Genomic DNA, 17,008 nt, shown 5'->3' on the forward strand with positions numbered 1-17,008 from the left:
CAATGCAAGAGACCTAAGAGACATGGGTTTGATCCCTGGGTCCAGAAGATCCCCTGAAGGAGGAAATGGCAACCCACTCCAGTACTTTTGCCTGGAGAATCCCATGGACAGAAGAGCCTAGTAGGCCCCAGTCCATGGGGTCACGCGCGCACGCACACGCACACCTGCACAGCCCCCCCCCCCCCCCCGCTGTCTCAAACTATTGGATGATTGATACCAAACACACACACACACACCTTCTGTCTCAAACTCTTGGATGATTAATACCCAAGGGGGTCCCTAGTAAGAGTTACTCTGTCCCTCCTTTGTAACAATTAGTGAGGTTTTGTGAAATGACAGATAGCAATCTTGGATTATATTCAATTTAAAATTACAATTAAATTAAAAAAAAAGTCTGTGGGGACCCTTACCTTTTGTTTACCACACTGTTCTTAAGATAGGTTACAATAAAATTATTTGACAGGAAAACTGGATGAAAAAAATGTCTGGCTTTGATTCAGGAAGCTGACAGAAGTTGAGGTTTTGAGGACTTCCCTGGCGGTGCAGTGGTTGAGACTCCGTGCTTCCCATGCGAGGGCGTGGGTGCCATCCCTGGTCGGCGAACTAGACGTGCACACGCTGAATGGCATGGCCAAAAAAACAAGTACAAGTTTTCTTCCTGAACTTAAACCTCAGAGATACAGGTAACTTAAAAAAAAAAAAAAAGATGAATAAATTTCTAAATATAAAATGGAGACAACTCAGTCTAAAAACTCAAACAGAATATTAAAAACATTTATTAATAGAAAAAAGTTCAATGCATTCTACAGAATGAAAATGTTCAATCTTTTCCTATAGATACTTAAAGCCAGTGATCCCACTTTTCATTAGTATTTGCTAAAATCTGTGTAGCAGCTTCTTTTAGATTTAGTTATTTGTTCAGGACCAAAGTGAAGCCAAAGACAAAAAATAAAACTTTAAACTGTGAGTAGCTGTTTAAAGAAAAAAAAAAAGACTACATACACATAAATAGGATTACACACTTTAATCTGATCGACATGGAGGAAGTCGGGAGGACATGAAAGAAACTGAGTTTCGGCTCTGCGTACTGCATAACCAAAGGCTCCTTTTCCAAAGAGCAAACTGAGGTTTCAAAAACCAGATTTTATCAGAATATTTCGGGAAAGCATACTATGTGTAATCCAGGAAATCAATTTTTTGCAGGAAATAGGAAAATCATCACGGGCAATAAAAGATTAAAACAAAAGAAAGCACCAGGGTTTTGAGCAGGTCTAGTAACGTGAATACATCTGCAGAAACAACATGAATGGTTTTGACTGGCTGCTATGGAAACATGCTAAGGAGGATTGGTCCATATCTTATCATCGTTTAAAACATGTTTCTTTGGAAAAACGGCGATATTGGCTGAAAGTAAAGCCGTCCTTTAGACACCCAGCTTGTTGGCCTGGGTGAGAACAACTTTGAGAACGGGCATAAAAGCGGAGGTCTCGCTGAAGTTGCTAGTGCTAACGATGTGGGTGTGAATAGTCAAGCCTTCTGAGTAGTTTCGGGTCTCGATGCTCCGCGCGATGTTGTGTAAACCGTTGATGATTGTTGGTGAAAGCTGAAATCAAGGTGGAATACAGAGCGAATTAAAGGAGAATCTTCCATGAGACCTGCTATAAACATGAAACCCTGGCATTTACCAGGAGTTTGAAATATACATTATTTTAAAAAATGAATAAACTGGTGAGCAGTTCTAGAAAGTTTCTCAGACCAAACAACACTCAAGTTATAAAATGGAACCACGACACAATGACTTATGTAAGGAATTATTTACGAACTACACACAGATGATCAGCTAGGTATTTTCTTAGAGGAAAGCAGCCAGATCTCCTCCCTTAAATTGGAAAGTTAATGTCTTTCTCCATTTAACGGCTTTAAATCTTCATTACTTTAGATATAGCCTCACAGCTCTGAAAGTGTTTCCTTTGTACATGAAGAAGTTAGAGTCTTAATCATGACATCCTGTAGTAGGCGCCCAATTTACTATAAGACCTTGTTGACAACAGAAACCCTGTATTCCTGGTCCACTTTCATCAGGAGGGCAACAGTCCTCGTTATGGACTCAATTTGCTCATTCTTAACTGCTTTTTATAGTCCTGTCATCTCTTAAAACCATAAGACCTATAGTTGTTTTTCCTCTCCATATCATTACTTGGCTTCCATACTTCTCAGAGAAGACTTTTTTTTTTTTGGATCAGTCCATGGGCGACACCCCTTTCCACTGCTATAGTAATTTTCTCTGGTTGGGGTCTCATGCTAAATGGTTATTTTTATCTGATGGGACTGATATGGGGGATGGGGAAGAGGAATGCTAAAATGCAAAAGTATGAAAAACTCCAATTTTTTTTTTCCTCTCCAAGTGTTTTCATTAAAAAACAAAACAATTCTAGAGAGGCATGGAGAGGTGGCGGGACAGAGAACAGAAGACACAGTGTCTGCTCCTCACTGCTGACTGTCTTCACAGGTACACACACTGGCTACGTTTGGCGTTGCCCTTGGGTAACAGCTATTGTAAAAGAAAAGGGTCAGAGTCTTAAGACTACGAGAAAGATGACAGATTTGGTCTCTGGAAAAACAGAGTATCTGCCTACTCTTTGATTTCTTAATTCAAGGCACATATAAATATGAACAGAAGGCCAGTAACCTTAGAGCCAATGTGGGCTAGTTTATATTCTGTTATAAAAAGGCTAAAACTTCTCTCTCTCACACACACATACAGCCCTATGCCCTTATCCCCAATGACTGAAATGTAAGATTTAGACAGAGCAAAGCTCAGTCTGTAGCCGTCATGATCATTCTTCCCCCAAACACACTCCATACTATGTACTACACACTACATACGATACACTACCTATGACATGCAAGTGCTCATCCGACACATATGACTAGCAACCAGGAATAAATGTTTATCATAAACCCTTCTTTTCCACGAACTTACCGTCTGTTCCCTAAGTTTATCATACAGAAACTCCAAACGTTTGCTGGCATCATCTAGCTTCCTCTTGGTTTGCTGCAGAAGAGAAAAAAACCAGAGATGCTATATTTGAACAATAACTTTTATCCCAAGAACTTACCCCATCTCATTTCACTAAAGCTTATAATCATGGTGTTGAACAGCTTTGTTTTATAAAGAAATGCCAATACCTTACACCAAGGAACTTGAACAGATGATTAGAACAGAGAAAAGTTATCTATCGAGGCAGGCAGGGCCAGAGGTGTGCACAAGGGGACTCTGGCTGGATCTCAGGGGCTCTGTGACACACTTGAGGTGTGTGTGTCCAACGACACTACGTCCACAAGCAACAGCAAGGGCCACCTGGAGGCAGCAATGGGTCCTGCACTACAGAAAAGGAGGCCTAACAGTCACTGTGCATTAAGTAAGAATATTACGGCAGCCAGGAAGCAAACATATGGGTGAACTGTGGAGTCTTTTTTTAACCTCAAGAATACACTCAATCACATTTGGTACATTTAATCCTATCTTATTCTGGGCCTTTAAAACACCAAAAGAAGAAAAAGGAGAAAATTATCTTCTGACATCTTAAGATTATTAAGAGGGAAGTGTTAAAAAAGAGTTCTTAAATTAAATGAGTCCTCCTACCCTTCTCCAGCACTCAGTATAGTGAGGGAAAACTAGTCTCAAAGTTTAAAATCATACTGTGATTAACTTAATGACCTACATTATGCCTAGAAGTGATACTATTTTTCAGTATTTATTGAATGCCTACTGTGTGCCATGCTGGGGATGGTTTTGTGTCTCACGGAGCTCATATTCTATTGGGTGGGAAAAAGATAACTAAACAATACGCTGCGGTCAGATGATGATGAGCAGCATGAAGAAAGGTCGCGGGGTAAGGGTGTGGGCGGTGTTGGCAGCACGAGGTGCTGAGAAAGTCCGGGTGGCTCACGGGACACCTGAGCTGGCACTGGGAACAAGAGAGCAGGAGCCCTGCCATTCTTTGGGGAAGAGCCCTGGGTAGAAGGGGCAGCTACAAAACCTCCGATGCTGACGCCGTCTTGCTGTGTTTGAGGAAGGCACGTCCGTATGTCAGAAGAGGAGGGAGGAAAGGCTGAAGCCATCAAGGACAGCCTTACAAACCAAGCCGTGCTGTAACGTGACTTTGTGTCATTTGGACTGAACTGAAGTGAAAATAAGAACAAAGCGAAACCATAAACATGATTTCGAGTACTGCATTAAAATGGACTTTTGTGGACGGTTCAAAGTCCTGGGCCGTGTCAGAACTTCTTCCTCAAATACTGACAGGAACAGTCTGTCTTTATCTTCTGCCTGGTCCTGGGTCACGAGAAAGGAGGTGACAGATACTGTGACCTGGAGGAGCTGAAGCTCAACAAAAGTGTACTAAGCGAGGCCGTGCCCTATGCGTCCTGCCAGCTTCTATTCACACTGACTCATGCCTGAAGGGAGACTGAAGTTCTCCCATTAGGACTGCTCCACTCTGCATGATGGTGACCTCTGTTTAGAGGTGTGCCAGGAGACAGTACACACCTGCCTGTTTATCAGCTTCACCCGTTCTCTGTTCCTTGCCTGGTCCTTCTATCACTCCCGAATGCCAGGGGCTGAGGTTTATGTTAACTTTCCCCTGCCTGTGCCCTCCTGATACTGTCCGTACAGGGAACTGCTTTTCAAAAGACTAGCAGAAGGCGGCACATATTAATACTCAACGTCTGATGAAACAGCAAACTCCAGAGGCTGTGTTTGCAAGCAGACAACTGGCCAGTGACTAAATAAACATTATGCTTGTTGGCAGAAACTGAAATTTCATCTCGAACAAGACTGGCTTTGTGGAATTTTTGTTGTTGCCAATACCCAGACATCCTCTAATAAACTAAGTCACATCAGTCGCTTTGACTATGAATATGATTCCAATATCTAAAACACTGAACTGTTAAGGACTTTGCAAAGTTAAAGATTGTCTATTTTTAAAAGCTTTTTTTTAAAAAAGATGTTTTGATGTGGACCATATTAAAAGTCTTTATCGAGTTTGTTATAATACTGCTTCTGTTTCACGTTCTGTTTATTTGGCCACGAGGCATGTGCGATCTTAGCTCCCCGACCAGGGATTGAACCTGCATCCCTCGCATTGGAAGGCAAAGTCTGAACCACTAGACTGCCAGGGAAGTCCCTACTTCTAAAACCTTTAGACATACACTCTGAAAGAAACCCCAAGTCTGAGTTTCTTGTATTTTAGCATTCTGCCCTATTCTTGTGCCAGATGTGATGTCTGCCGATGAGGCAGTGCAGCTCAGGGGTTGAGAACATGAATTCTGGAGCCAGACTAGGTCTGAATGCTGGCTCTGCCTGGATTATAGCTATTTTGTGCCTTAACTTCCTCATCTGTAAATAAATATGACAAACCTACCTCCATGCAGTTGGTTTAAGGATTATATAAAGTTATATGTAAAAAGCAACTGAGAATGCTTTAATATGTAAAGCAAACCATAATAAATGCTAGCTTTACTACTTTTGTAAAAACTTTCAAAATACATCTTGTAAGACTTTAAGCAATAAATATAAAAGAGCTCCATAATGGAATCTTTTAATTAAACAAAATAAAAAACACATACAGGATCTGTGGCTGAAGAGAGGCAGCGCTGAATAAGATCCTCGAACGTGGTCTTTAGAATGAGGTGTTCATCTGGAATAGGCTTCTTGGTAATTTTTTCTGTTGGCAAAGATTGCACATGCTGGAAGAAATAATACCATTAAAATGAGCAGAAATGACCAGAAACTACCTGTATACAAAGTCCTGAATCTGTCATAAAGAGCAAACAACTAATTATAGATAGGCTATTCAAAATCAAACAAAAAATGAATGTGTGGAATCACCTGGGATAAGCAAACAGAAAAATCAGATATTCAATAGAAGATACAGGCAGTCTTCCTACAGCTTCTATTTTCAAAAACAGGGTTGGGTATAAAGTATTTGTTTAATCATGGAACATATGTTGATCATGATTGTATATAACTGATGGGCAAGAGGACCATGCCAGTAAGAAACAAAGAACCAGGCATTTATGAAGCTGGCTGGTGGGGGTGACTGCTTGCTTTGCTTGTCGGCTCCTTGTTTATTCCAACAGTCTTGCATTCTTTGCTTGTTGGCTCCTTCTTGTTTATTCCAACAGTCTTGGAGGTTCGTTAACTGGTCTTTTATCAAACTGTGAGATTAAATCAAAGGTTAGAAGAGACTATGACCTAACTGAATGCATAAGATGGATAAACAAAGAAGGAATGTGTAAGTGCTTCAAGTTTTGATTGATTATATTCATTCGTAGAAAATATTAGGCAATTATGTACTAGGCACTAATGAATCAACACAGAAATAATCTTATCTCTCAGGGAGTTTACAGGCTAGCAGCAGGGAAAGTTTAAAAATGTCATAAATGTATGTAAAACAGCAACTGTGGTTAAGTTCACATCACTGGAACCAACAGACAATATAACTGCGATTTAATTGAGGGGAAGGCTCTTTAAGGAAGTTTTATCAGAAGGTTAAGTAGGAGTTAAACAGGGGAAAAAGTGCATTCCAGACAGAAGAACAAGTACACAGGAAAGATGACGATACAGGGACTGAAAGGAGGTCAGCTTGGCGGGAGCAGAAGACAGCAAAGAGGAGTAGGAGCTGGGAGCGTCCAGGTAATATGAAAAATGTTGGTCCTTATCCTGAGAACAGTGGGCCGTGGTAACATGTTAAGCAACGATGAGCTAAGACCAGAGAAGAGGTGGGTCATAGCAGATGCTGGCAGACCAGTGAGAGGCTCCTGTACTGCTGGAGAATGGAGACAAAGGTAGCATGGACTAGACTGGAAACACAGAGAAGGGAGGGGAGAGAGACTTTACAGTAATAACAAGATGTGGGGATAGATCTGAAAACAGGTTAAAGGATACAGAGTATAAAGATGCCCAGGTTTCTGGCTGGATTAATGGAAAGGATTACGGTGGCATTAATTGAAACAAGACACACCAAAAGACAACTAGGTTTGGGAGGAAGACTATGAATTGGACTTTGGATATACTAAGCGTGAAGGGCCTCAGAAACATCCAAGTGGACAGGGAGCTGGGTATCATGGCCTGGCTGAACCACACACATCCATGGCGCTCTCCCTCTCCATGGTAACTGAAGTTCTGGTCCAGACGAGTGTAGCACGAACTCCCAGGTCCCAACACAAATGAATGGCTTCACAAATGGCACAGACTTGTAATCATGGAAACTAACAATGCATATTAAGTATATCTTCTTGTGAAAAGAAGCAGGTCCTCCCACCTCCATCAGAACACTGGAGTTTATAATGCTACTGTTAATATCTAAGAACTCTCTTAACAGCAAAACATACTCTTATGGTAGACACAATCTTTATAAATTTGACTTCAATGAGTCAAAGACAATGACAGAAGAACTAGTTTTATATACTTGGGCAGGATATTTCATCTTCTTATGTTGAACTGTGACCCAACCTCTTTATTTTTCATGAATAGATCAAGATTACGTTTTATGCCTAAGTCAGTTACATGGAAACCTGATAAGATTTTTTCATTACTGAGAGCCCTGCCAACTAGCTGCTTGTATGTGAAAAGCAAGTATGAACTGATATCTCTATCCAAGGATATAGCTATATTATTAGCTCTTACACACATACAAGAAAAGATCAAAGTCATTATATTTTTATTTTACATTTTAAAGGAAAAAACCCTTTGGAAACAGCTTCTGCTGAGCAGCCTTGGATGCCAATATGGATTCAACTGATCTTAAATTGTGGCTACTGAGCAGATGAAATGAAATACTGCAATTGCAAAGTTACTGTTAACATATACTAGTAAATACATAAGCCCTTTCTAGAACGTTCACACATGGCCACGTCACTGGAAAATACTGTACATGTGTGATCTTAAAAAAAAAGTTCTTTTTTACCTAAGTTGTCTAAATTGAAATCAAACTGAGATAGTAATAAAGGTATAACCATAAAAGTTAACACCTTGAAAAAACACACTGAAATAGAGCCATCTCCCACTTCCACAGATTCACTGTTACCTGCATGGTATTTCCAATGGGAGCCCCAGGGGCACCTTCGATATTGGGCTTTGAAAACGATGGAGGCATGCCTGGTTGACTGAGGGGCTGCTGGATGCCACGGAAGGGCTGGCCACCGGCGAGGTGTGGCTGTGGGAATGGAGCTTGGCTGGACAGCGGTACTGGCGCTGAAGGCTGCTGCTGCAGCATCTGAGACTGGGGGTCACCCAAGGGGTTCATGATTGGTGATGTGATGGGAACAGGAGGCGTAAAGTTCTCAGGCATCTTTTAAAAGATGGACACAAAAGGCACCGAGAGTAAGAAAAAAATGGTATAACAACATTTCCTCAGCTTTAAATGCAGGAGTTAGCCATCTGCAGCAACATGAATGTAACTAGAGATTATCATACTGAGTGAAGTTAAGTGAGAAAGAGAAAGCAAATACCATGTGACATCACTTACACGTAGACTCTAAACTATGACACAAACGAACTTACTTATGAAACAGAACCATGGACACAGAACAGACCGGTGGTTACCAAGGGGCAGGGGGCTGAGCGAGGGATGGAGTGGGACCTGGGGCGAGCAGATGTGAACTTTTATATATAGAATGGATAAATAACAGGGGCCTACTGTACGGCACAGAGAAATATATTCTGCATCTTATGATAAACCATAATGGAAAAGAACATACGTATGTGTAACTGAATTAAACTTTGCTATACAGCAGTAATTAACAACACTGTGAATCAACTATACTTCAATTTTAAAAAATGAATAAGGGAGTTAGATCATTCTGTGGCTAAAAACTTTTTTAGTAACAGTAGAATACTTTTGAAAATGGATTTTTATGCAGAATCCTAGAGTGAAACGTAGAAGTAAAGCTAATCTGGCTAAGGGGGTTGGAGACTCAAACCTGGGTCTCTCAGTCTCTCCCCTTTGCCTTCCACACTCATCCCATAATGGGCCAGAACCATGGCGTTGTTCAAAGAGGATGGAGAATTGTATTTAGCTATACTGGGATAAGAAATGCCAAAAATGTGTGTGTGTGTGTGTGTGTGTGTGTGAAGTGATCAGATATAATACCCTTTGCCGAGACCATTAAGTGATACCTAACTTAGTGATCAATCACACTCAGAGTAGTAGACTAAGTTTCTGAGTATCACTGACATAATTTGGGGGATTCTGTTCATTTAGTATCTCCCAATTTTATGTTCTGGCCTCTCATTACTGTACTTGGGGGACAGAAATCACTAGGAGTAAAGAAAAAAAAAAGGAGAAAATGGCTTGCGATAAAAGAAGAACCTTATGCTATGCTCTAAATGATGCTCAGCTAACAAGGCTATTTCTTTTCATATCATATGTGATAGATAAAAATAGTCCAAAATATAATTACGAATTCATGATTACTGCTGGGACCCAAAACCAAAGTAACTCCTAAAAAAGAAATTCATTTGAGTAACCTGAAATTTTGTTTCCTACTCTTTGAAACAGACATTGGGAATTTACATATCTTGTCTTCTAAAAGGGGTTTAATTCATACCACTGTACTGTCCTGTATTTTCCTTCCCTTCATGGATTAGAAGATGAAAGTTAAAATACACGCATTAAGTACAGCAGTCAGTAAGCTCTGCCTTTAAAGAACAGTGAGTGTGGTGTGCTTCAGTGGCTACATGACTGAGAGCACATCTGGGGGCAACTGAATAGACATCTTTTTCCAGTACCTTCTTCTTCTTGGGTCCTCTGTTCAAAGCTGGCGGATCATTCCAACCATTCTGAGGACCTGTAACAGATAATAGAGAGCATTTTCCTTTAGAATCCTGGAAAGAGAAAACTAAATTGTATCATCATATAATATCTTCAAATTCTACCTTCACCCTGAGATAACTGTCACAAAAGTTTTACCAGCTGAGCTGCTGGGATCACTGTGTAGCCCTGGATCCACAAACTCATTATCGAACCCTCTGGTAATCAATCACAGGGCCCTGGCTTAGAAAGCAGGATATCTTGATATTACTCCTTTTAAAGGGAAATAGCTGTGCTAAATTTAAGGATAGTGAAGCTTTTATGTCTATATTGGTACATGACTTTCAAAGATCAAACAATTCTCTCCCAAAAAAGAAAAAATAAATCACCTGAATCTGCTAAAAAAAAAAAAAGGTTCCTGATGTATTCAACACACACAAAAAACAATAAAAGTAGCAATCTCCTATTTCCTAAGAAAGCAATTAAACATAAGCAATTCAGCAAACACAAATCATCCGCATGGTAGAAACACTGTTAAAAAATGAAAAACAGCCCAACTGCACAATACCAGTATGTTTTACTACCTTTGAGTTAAGAATTATCTTAACTCAAAGTAGAAAAGTGCATTCAAATATCTGTAGTAAGATTTTTTTTTTTCACTGCCACATACACAAAAAAATTCCAGGCTGGCAGCAAATGGAAAATTAAACTACTGTCATCTTTGGTAAATTTTTCTCCCCCCGCCCCAGATCTCCCAAAACCTGTCATCTCAAAGTGAGACATGAACATCAGTAGCAGAACTCGTAAGGTATTGAATACTTAGCTGCCTTTATCTTTAAAGAAAAAAGGAACAAAACATGCCAGGAGTAGGATACTTACTAAATCACAACATAATCCTCTTACGTTTGAGTTTTGTGTATGTGTATATGTAAAAGCAAAAAATCATTCTTCTTTAAACAAATTAAAATTCTTTTGGCATTTTATTTTTGCTCAATTGATATCCACGATATTAAATCACAACAAACTTGCTTCGCAAACCAAAGAACATAATGTCATAGAAATTTCTTTTAAAAAACAAGATTTTCTCCTAGCCAGCATGAACTCATTTGCCTTGATTTTAAAAACAGAATTACTTTTCTACACATTGACTAGGAGACGGAATGCCAAATGAGCCTCAAAACACTCAGGAGGCAGTCACAAAATATTAAAACCACATGTTGCTATCCACTTAACAAATTCTTAAACTTCTGGTTATACACAAACTAACCATTCACGCCTTTCCCATCACATTCTAATCTTTCTTATATCTAAGACAATATTGGTATAGCCTTGTCTTTTTGTCTACATCCAATATACAACTTTTATGATTCAAAATCATTTGTGTCACTATGTTAATTTCATCAGTTCTAAGATTTGATTCAATTAAGAAGCCAAATTTTAAAAATGATACTGGTCAGATTTAGGATATCATTGCTTTGAAGTTCACATGCATAATTGTGAATGTCCATTCATTAATTATATTCAATGATTCGAAGATTTCCAAATATACATTCTGTAACTAATTCACCTTCCAATACAGATGCCTGGTCTTGCATTGACTGATTTTCTGTAGACAAAATGTAAAAGTCATTTAAACAGTATTATCATCAAAGACATTCTAAACTCATTTTCTAATTGTTTCTGCTCCCTCTGTTAACCTCAGGAAAGAACAAACTACTTTTGTAAGGGAAAAAAAAACTTACTTTTAAATCAAATCACACAAAATGGCTTCTATCTAGTTAAGAAAGTCATCAGTTTGTGGGCAAAGCTCTTTCATTTAAATGTGTCAGATCCAATTAGCTCTTAAACACTTATATTCTCTTATTATGCCAGCTGTCTCTTTAAAGAGAAAATTTTGTTCGTTTCTACTTAAGATAACATTATTTCCCCAACTGTTTGCGTGGATTGTTTCTCTACCATTTGATCAATGAAGCTCAGTAATATCAAGGTGCAGGGAGGGAGGAGAGCACTGCCTAACATGTTGTAACTGTGTCCATTTTAGCATTATTTAAAGCTTGAATCCAAATCAGTTGAGGACCTTGCAAAAATGCAGATTCTAATTCACTAGGTACAGCATAGGGTCTGAGAGTCTACTGTCTCGGCTAGCTCCCAGGAAATGCCAATGCTGCGGGTCCAAGCCCTTTTTAAGTAGCAGGGTTTTACAAAGAAATGGGAGGGTTTCTGCCCTGTTGTGCAGACTTCAGCACTACACTGCTAAACATAATCAGCACGTTAGACAACCTTAAAGAGGGGGTACTACTTTGCTGCTGGATCTGGGAGGCCCCAAAGGCCTGCATTCTGGAGGAACTGTAATTTCTGGGGTCACACCATGAATGGGAACATACACCGGATCAGGCCCAGTGACTGTGTAACCGCCTCACATTGTCTTTTCTGTAAGAACACACAGATGTGCAGACTGTTTAGCACAAGTCTTCCTTAAAAGAACTGAAGGTTCAGGCAGTGGACAAGAGGAAAGAAGGCTGGAACTAAGACAGCAACTCCAAAGTCGTCAGGTATTCAGGGTGGGGCTAGGCCCTAGCCTCCAGTCAAAAGCGTGTGGTGAAGGCACATAACAGGCACATACAACTCACAGGAATTCAACTGTCTTCACACGGAGAAACGACCCTGATGCACTGCTGGTGCAGGCGGAGAGGAGTGCCGCCACTATGGAAAACAGTGTGGTGGGTCCTCAAAAAATTAAACACTGAATTACTCCTTGAGCCAGCAATTCCACTTCTGGGTATATACCGAAAAGAACTGCAACGAGGAGCTGAGCAAACATTTGCATCCTCCTGTTCACAGCAGCGTTATTCAGACAGCCGAAACGCCCGTGTGTAGGTTTACAGTGGACAAACAAGATGTGGCCTATACATAAGAGTGGATGTAAAGCGAAGGACCACTACGTTCCGTAAATAATTCAGCAGCAGCTCTAAAAGCTCTGAAGATGCAAACTGTCTGGTGATTTGGATTATTATTCAGCTTTAAGAAGGAAATTCTGATACATGTTACAAACATGGATGAATCTTAAAGACAGTGAAACAGCCAGTTACAAGAAGACAAAATTGTCTTCTAAAACGTCCTCTAAAAATGACTACTTACATGAGGCATGGAGAATATATACAGACAGAAAGTAGAACACTGGTGAGCAGGGGCTGGGAAAATGAGGAGTTTTAAAGGCTGCACAATTTCAATGTGGGATGATGAAAAACTTCTGCAGTTAGTAGTGATGATTGTACAACAATGGAAATGCACTGAATGTCACTTAAAAATGATGAAAACGGTAAATTTACAGTCTATTTTACATTAAAAACCTTAATACATGCACACATACGTATAATGTATGCATATACATGTATGAAGTGAATAAATGCACCTAAATTATCAGTGGTCATACAAGGGTGGCAGAATTATAATTTTATTTTTATGTTATTTGAGCTCTTTCAAAATCCTACAGTAAAAAATTAATAAAAAATTAACTTAAAAACCGACTGTGGCATGTCACTGGATACTGCAGACCCCTGTCCACCTCGGTGTAGGGGTCTGTCCTCCGCAGGGTCTTTGGGGAACACAGAACCGCTCGGCCTCACAGAGAGACGTGGAGCTGCTCCCATCCATCCCTGACTCCTGCTTCCCCTGGGAACCTTTGCAGGTATAACTGGAAGAACACAATGGTAGCATCTACGCACTGGTTAAGGTATTTTCAGTGGAAAAGTTACTAGTGCCAATGGCATGGAGACTTCTGGCTAGAAGATAATCTGAGACAGAGAGAAAAGAGCATCCTCATTAACCACACACCTCCCCCTTCCCCTGTAAGCTGAGCATGTCGTGTTTTTTAAAAGGGGTAACAAAATTCAGAATTAAAATTGACAAAGAACGTATCCTTGTGGTCATTTTCTAACAACATAAGGTAAAACAGAATTAGCCGGAGAAAGGAAGGCAGGCTATCATGCTCCTTTCTGCTGTTGAAAAGGTTAAAAACCAGGTACCTAAAGTTTCTTGCCGTGAAATGTAATGATTTCCAAAATTTGGCCCAAATACAAATTTTATGTTCCAACTGACAACAAAGCTACGTGCAATTCACTAGACACGCACGTACTTTTCTGCCTTCCTACCTCTGCCTGGAGTAATTCTGATCATAGACTGAATGGGCATTCAGTAAGAATTTACTGAATGAGTGTCGTGATGATGGCAGCATGAGCTTCTCTGAGTAGCAGGCACATCGCCTCGTGGTTCACTAACGGAGGTCTGAAAATCCTAGTGTTTATCAAGAACAATTTACCAGTTGAATTTCCAAGTCCTATAGAAAACCATGATATAATAATCTAAGATATACTGGAACAAAGGTAAAACTTTTAGTGACAATTATCTGTATAACCTAAGCAAAGTTTTCAGGAAATCAAAAAATAAGGTAAAGCTCTGTTAATTAAAATATAGAGACTATTAACATGCAAGAGATAACACAGCAGCCAGCTTAGTACATACTGAGTATTGCTTCTTCTTCCTATTAGTTACTCTGCTTCTCAGCCAGGTTAGAACAGTTACTTTGCACATAAGCAAATACTTACATGGCCGAACACACTTCAGCTCAAGGAGGGAAAAAATACCCATGCAAAGAGTTGATTTAGATGATGAAGTAACAAATACTTAAAGCAGTGATGCTAAATGTTCCTGTAATTCCAACACTGATAGCTATTTCAGTCTCTTCCATCAGGACTAGCGTGTGCTCAGTCGCTGTCTCATCTGACTCTGAGACGTGACGGACTGTAGCCCGCCAGGCTCCTCTGTCCACGGGATTCTCCAGGCAAGGGTACTAGAGTGGGTCGCCGTTTCTTACTCCAGGGACGCTTCCTGACCCAGGGACTGAACCTGCACCTCTTGCACTGGCAGGCGGGTTCTTTATCGCTGTGCCAGTAGACCATCTGGTAGAGAACGGACACAGGCTCCGCAGACCGAGGGACCTGGGTTTGTGCCTCAACTTGACAATCATGACCGTGCCGTCATGAGATTGCTATGTAACCCTAGGAAACTCAAGCTTCCTCATGTCAATTTTTTTAAAAATAATTATTCCTATTTTTCATGGCTATGAGAACTAAATAAGAAAAAAGATGGCAAGCACTGGTACATGTCCAATGTACGTTCAGTAAATGAGAGTTTGATCCCCCATTTCTCTGCAGTACCTCCTTACTTGAGGATTTACTTAAACCTATCTTTCACTCTATCTCTTATTACTCAACCATTCAGAATGGATACTGTTTTCACTTATCCAGGTTTAAATTTTTTTTTGAACTTTACAACTGAACTAACACTCCTTTCTAAATATCAATCTGAATTTTCTGTATTGAAAATTATATAAATTTTATTTGTGCAGTAAAGGGTGATACATATTATATGAATTTTTGGTAGTCTGAATATATACCAAAAAAGAGAGAAAGAGATAATGTGTACAATTCTGGATCCATAAGACTTCAAGAAAAAAGTACTTCCTTAATAAATCTTATTATATGATAAGTGTTTTCAATTATTAAAGCTACTGCTTAGCAGATAAAGAGAGAGAAAATTTATACTGGACTTCCAGGAGCAACTTTGGTATCCGACAGCAAGACTCACTCCTGTTTTGTCCTTCTAGTTAAAAGCTGTCAACTATAATCGGCAAGGGAAACTAATTTCAGTTACCAAAAGGCACAGAGCTCTAACTGTGAGTGAGGTTTTGCATAGTCACAGCTAACTCACTCTGTGGTCACTGTCCATAAACGTTTTCAATGTATTAATGCACTCAATCCTTTTCATAAGCTTATGAGTATGTACTACTCTTATTATGAGGAAACTGAGGTTTACATTAAGTAACTTATTCAAGATCACGTAACTATTAGAAAAGAGTGAAGCTGGGATATAAACACAGGAAGTCTGACTCCAAAGCCTGTATTCTTTAGTATGTCAGTGGTTCTTAATCCCAATTAACTGATCTCTTTTTTTATAATACATACTTTATAGGCCTCTTTTACAATTCTAATATGAAGATCAGATAATGTTACCTACTTCCGAAAAATGAACATAATTCTTAATTGCAATGTGAGAGATAAAAAAAAATTTGTGTATTTCACTATAAAAATAATTTTAAATTATGATTTTAATTAGAAAATTTCAGGCAGAACTTGACCACTAACAACAAGTAAACTGCCTAGAAATTTCTAAACTGTTTGAGAGGACAGAACTGTCCTAATGGAGAATCCCTATACTGATGTATACTGACTTTCTGCTGTCTTAGAGATTCTGTCATGAGTTCCATTCTTTTGCTTTTTTCCTTTCAGTACACATGTTGAGATCCTTCCTCACCTTTACAAACAAAATTACACAATGTGTATACCTACATTATTTAGTCTCTATGAACGAATTTAAGGCACAAATAATTTTAAAAATTTAAAGTTCAGGAAGAACACAAGAGCACAGGTCTACTCTGGTAAAGAAATTAGTGTCAATTAAATTTAGCTCCAACCAGCACGTCTCTTGCCAACTAATTTCTTACCGCTTATTTTAAATTCAACAGCAGATTATATACTCTTTACTCTTTTAAGGCACTGAAGCTTTCCTTGCTTAGCAACTAAAGTTTATTATGGGAAAATCACATTTTGAGAAATAGTTATAGCATGTGTTGTAAAATTCAATCAATACCTCTTGTTGCCCAGTTTACAGTTAAATAATCCCCCTCCATCCACCCATGTGATCATGAAATAACAAAGTGGGGGGAGCCAAACCAAACCCCTTTCAAGCGCAGACCTGTTCTTTGGGATGCAGGCAGCTCACTGGCAGCAGGCAGTGTACCTGTTGTTCCAGGAGGCAGTGCATAAGCTGAAGACGTTGATGGAGCTCCTGGCCCGCCATGCTGGAAGGAAGCTCCAGAGGAAGGGGGAGGAGGGAAAGAGGCGGCAGGGCAGGAGGTAGGTGGAGGGGCCTGGTGCTGTGCTGGGTACAGCTGGGACTGCCCAGAGTAGGAAGAAGCAGAAGGAATGTAAGGGGTGTTAGGGTAAGCATTTGAGGTGGAAGGAGCAACAGGCTGCTGAGGTCGATACATTGCTGACCCCCCTGTTCCGAAGGAATACTGCTGGGCGGGTTGATAAGCTACACCAAGGAGAAGAAACAGAAATTTTAATTAG

The 17,008-nt window shown here is 39.8% G+C and overlaps 1 protein-coding gene across 20 annotated transcripts in view; it reads right to left on the minus strand.

Moving 5' to 3' along the window:
- Positions 1-760: 760 nt before the first annotated feature.
- SEC31A (SEC31 homolog A, COPII coat complex component) overlaps positions 761-17,008 on the minus strand; it is a 60,093-nt gene continuing 43,845 nt past the window's right edge. For 7 of the 20 annotated variants that reach the window (XM_070791686.1, XM_070791681.1, XM_070791683.1 and 4 more), the window contains 7 exons: positions 16,632-16,973; positions 11,386-11,424; positions 9,797-9,855; positions 8,094-8,357; positions 5,632-5,751; positions 2,984-3,055; positions 761-1,603 (listed from right to left, as the gene is read on the minus strand). In XM_070791686.1, coding sequence (XP_070647787.1) covers positions 1,424-1,603; positions 2,984-3,055; positions 5,632-5,751; positions 8,094-8,357; positions 9,797-9,855; positions 11,386-11,424; positions 16,632-16,973 — 1,076 coding nt within the window. In that variant the 3' untranslated portion in view covers positions 761-1,423. The remainder of the gene's footprint in view (positions 1,604-2,983; positions 3,056-5,631; positions 5,752-8,093; positions 8,358-9,796; positions 9,856-11,385; positions 11,425-16,631; positions 16,974-17,008) is intronic. The other 13 variants (XM_070791688.1, XM_070791684.1, XM_070791685.1 and 10 more) reach the window with 4 other exon arrangements.

Source organism: Bos indicus, chromosome 6 (genome assembly GCF_029378745.1).
Source record: "Bos indicus isolate NIAB-ARS_2022 breed Sahiwal x Tharparkar chromosome 6, NIAB-ARS_B.indTharparkar_mat_pri_1.0, whole genome shotgun sequence".
NCBI classification, from domain to species: Eukaryota; Metazoa; Chordata; class Mammalia; order Artiodactyla; family Bovidae; genus Bos; species Bos indicus.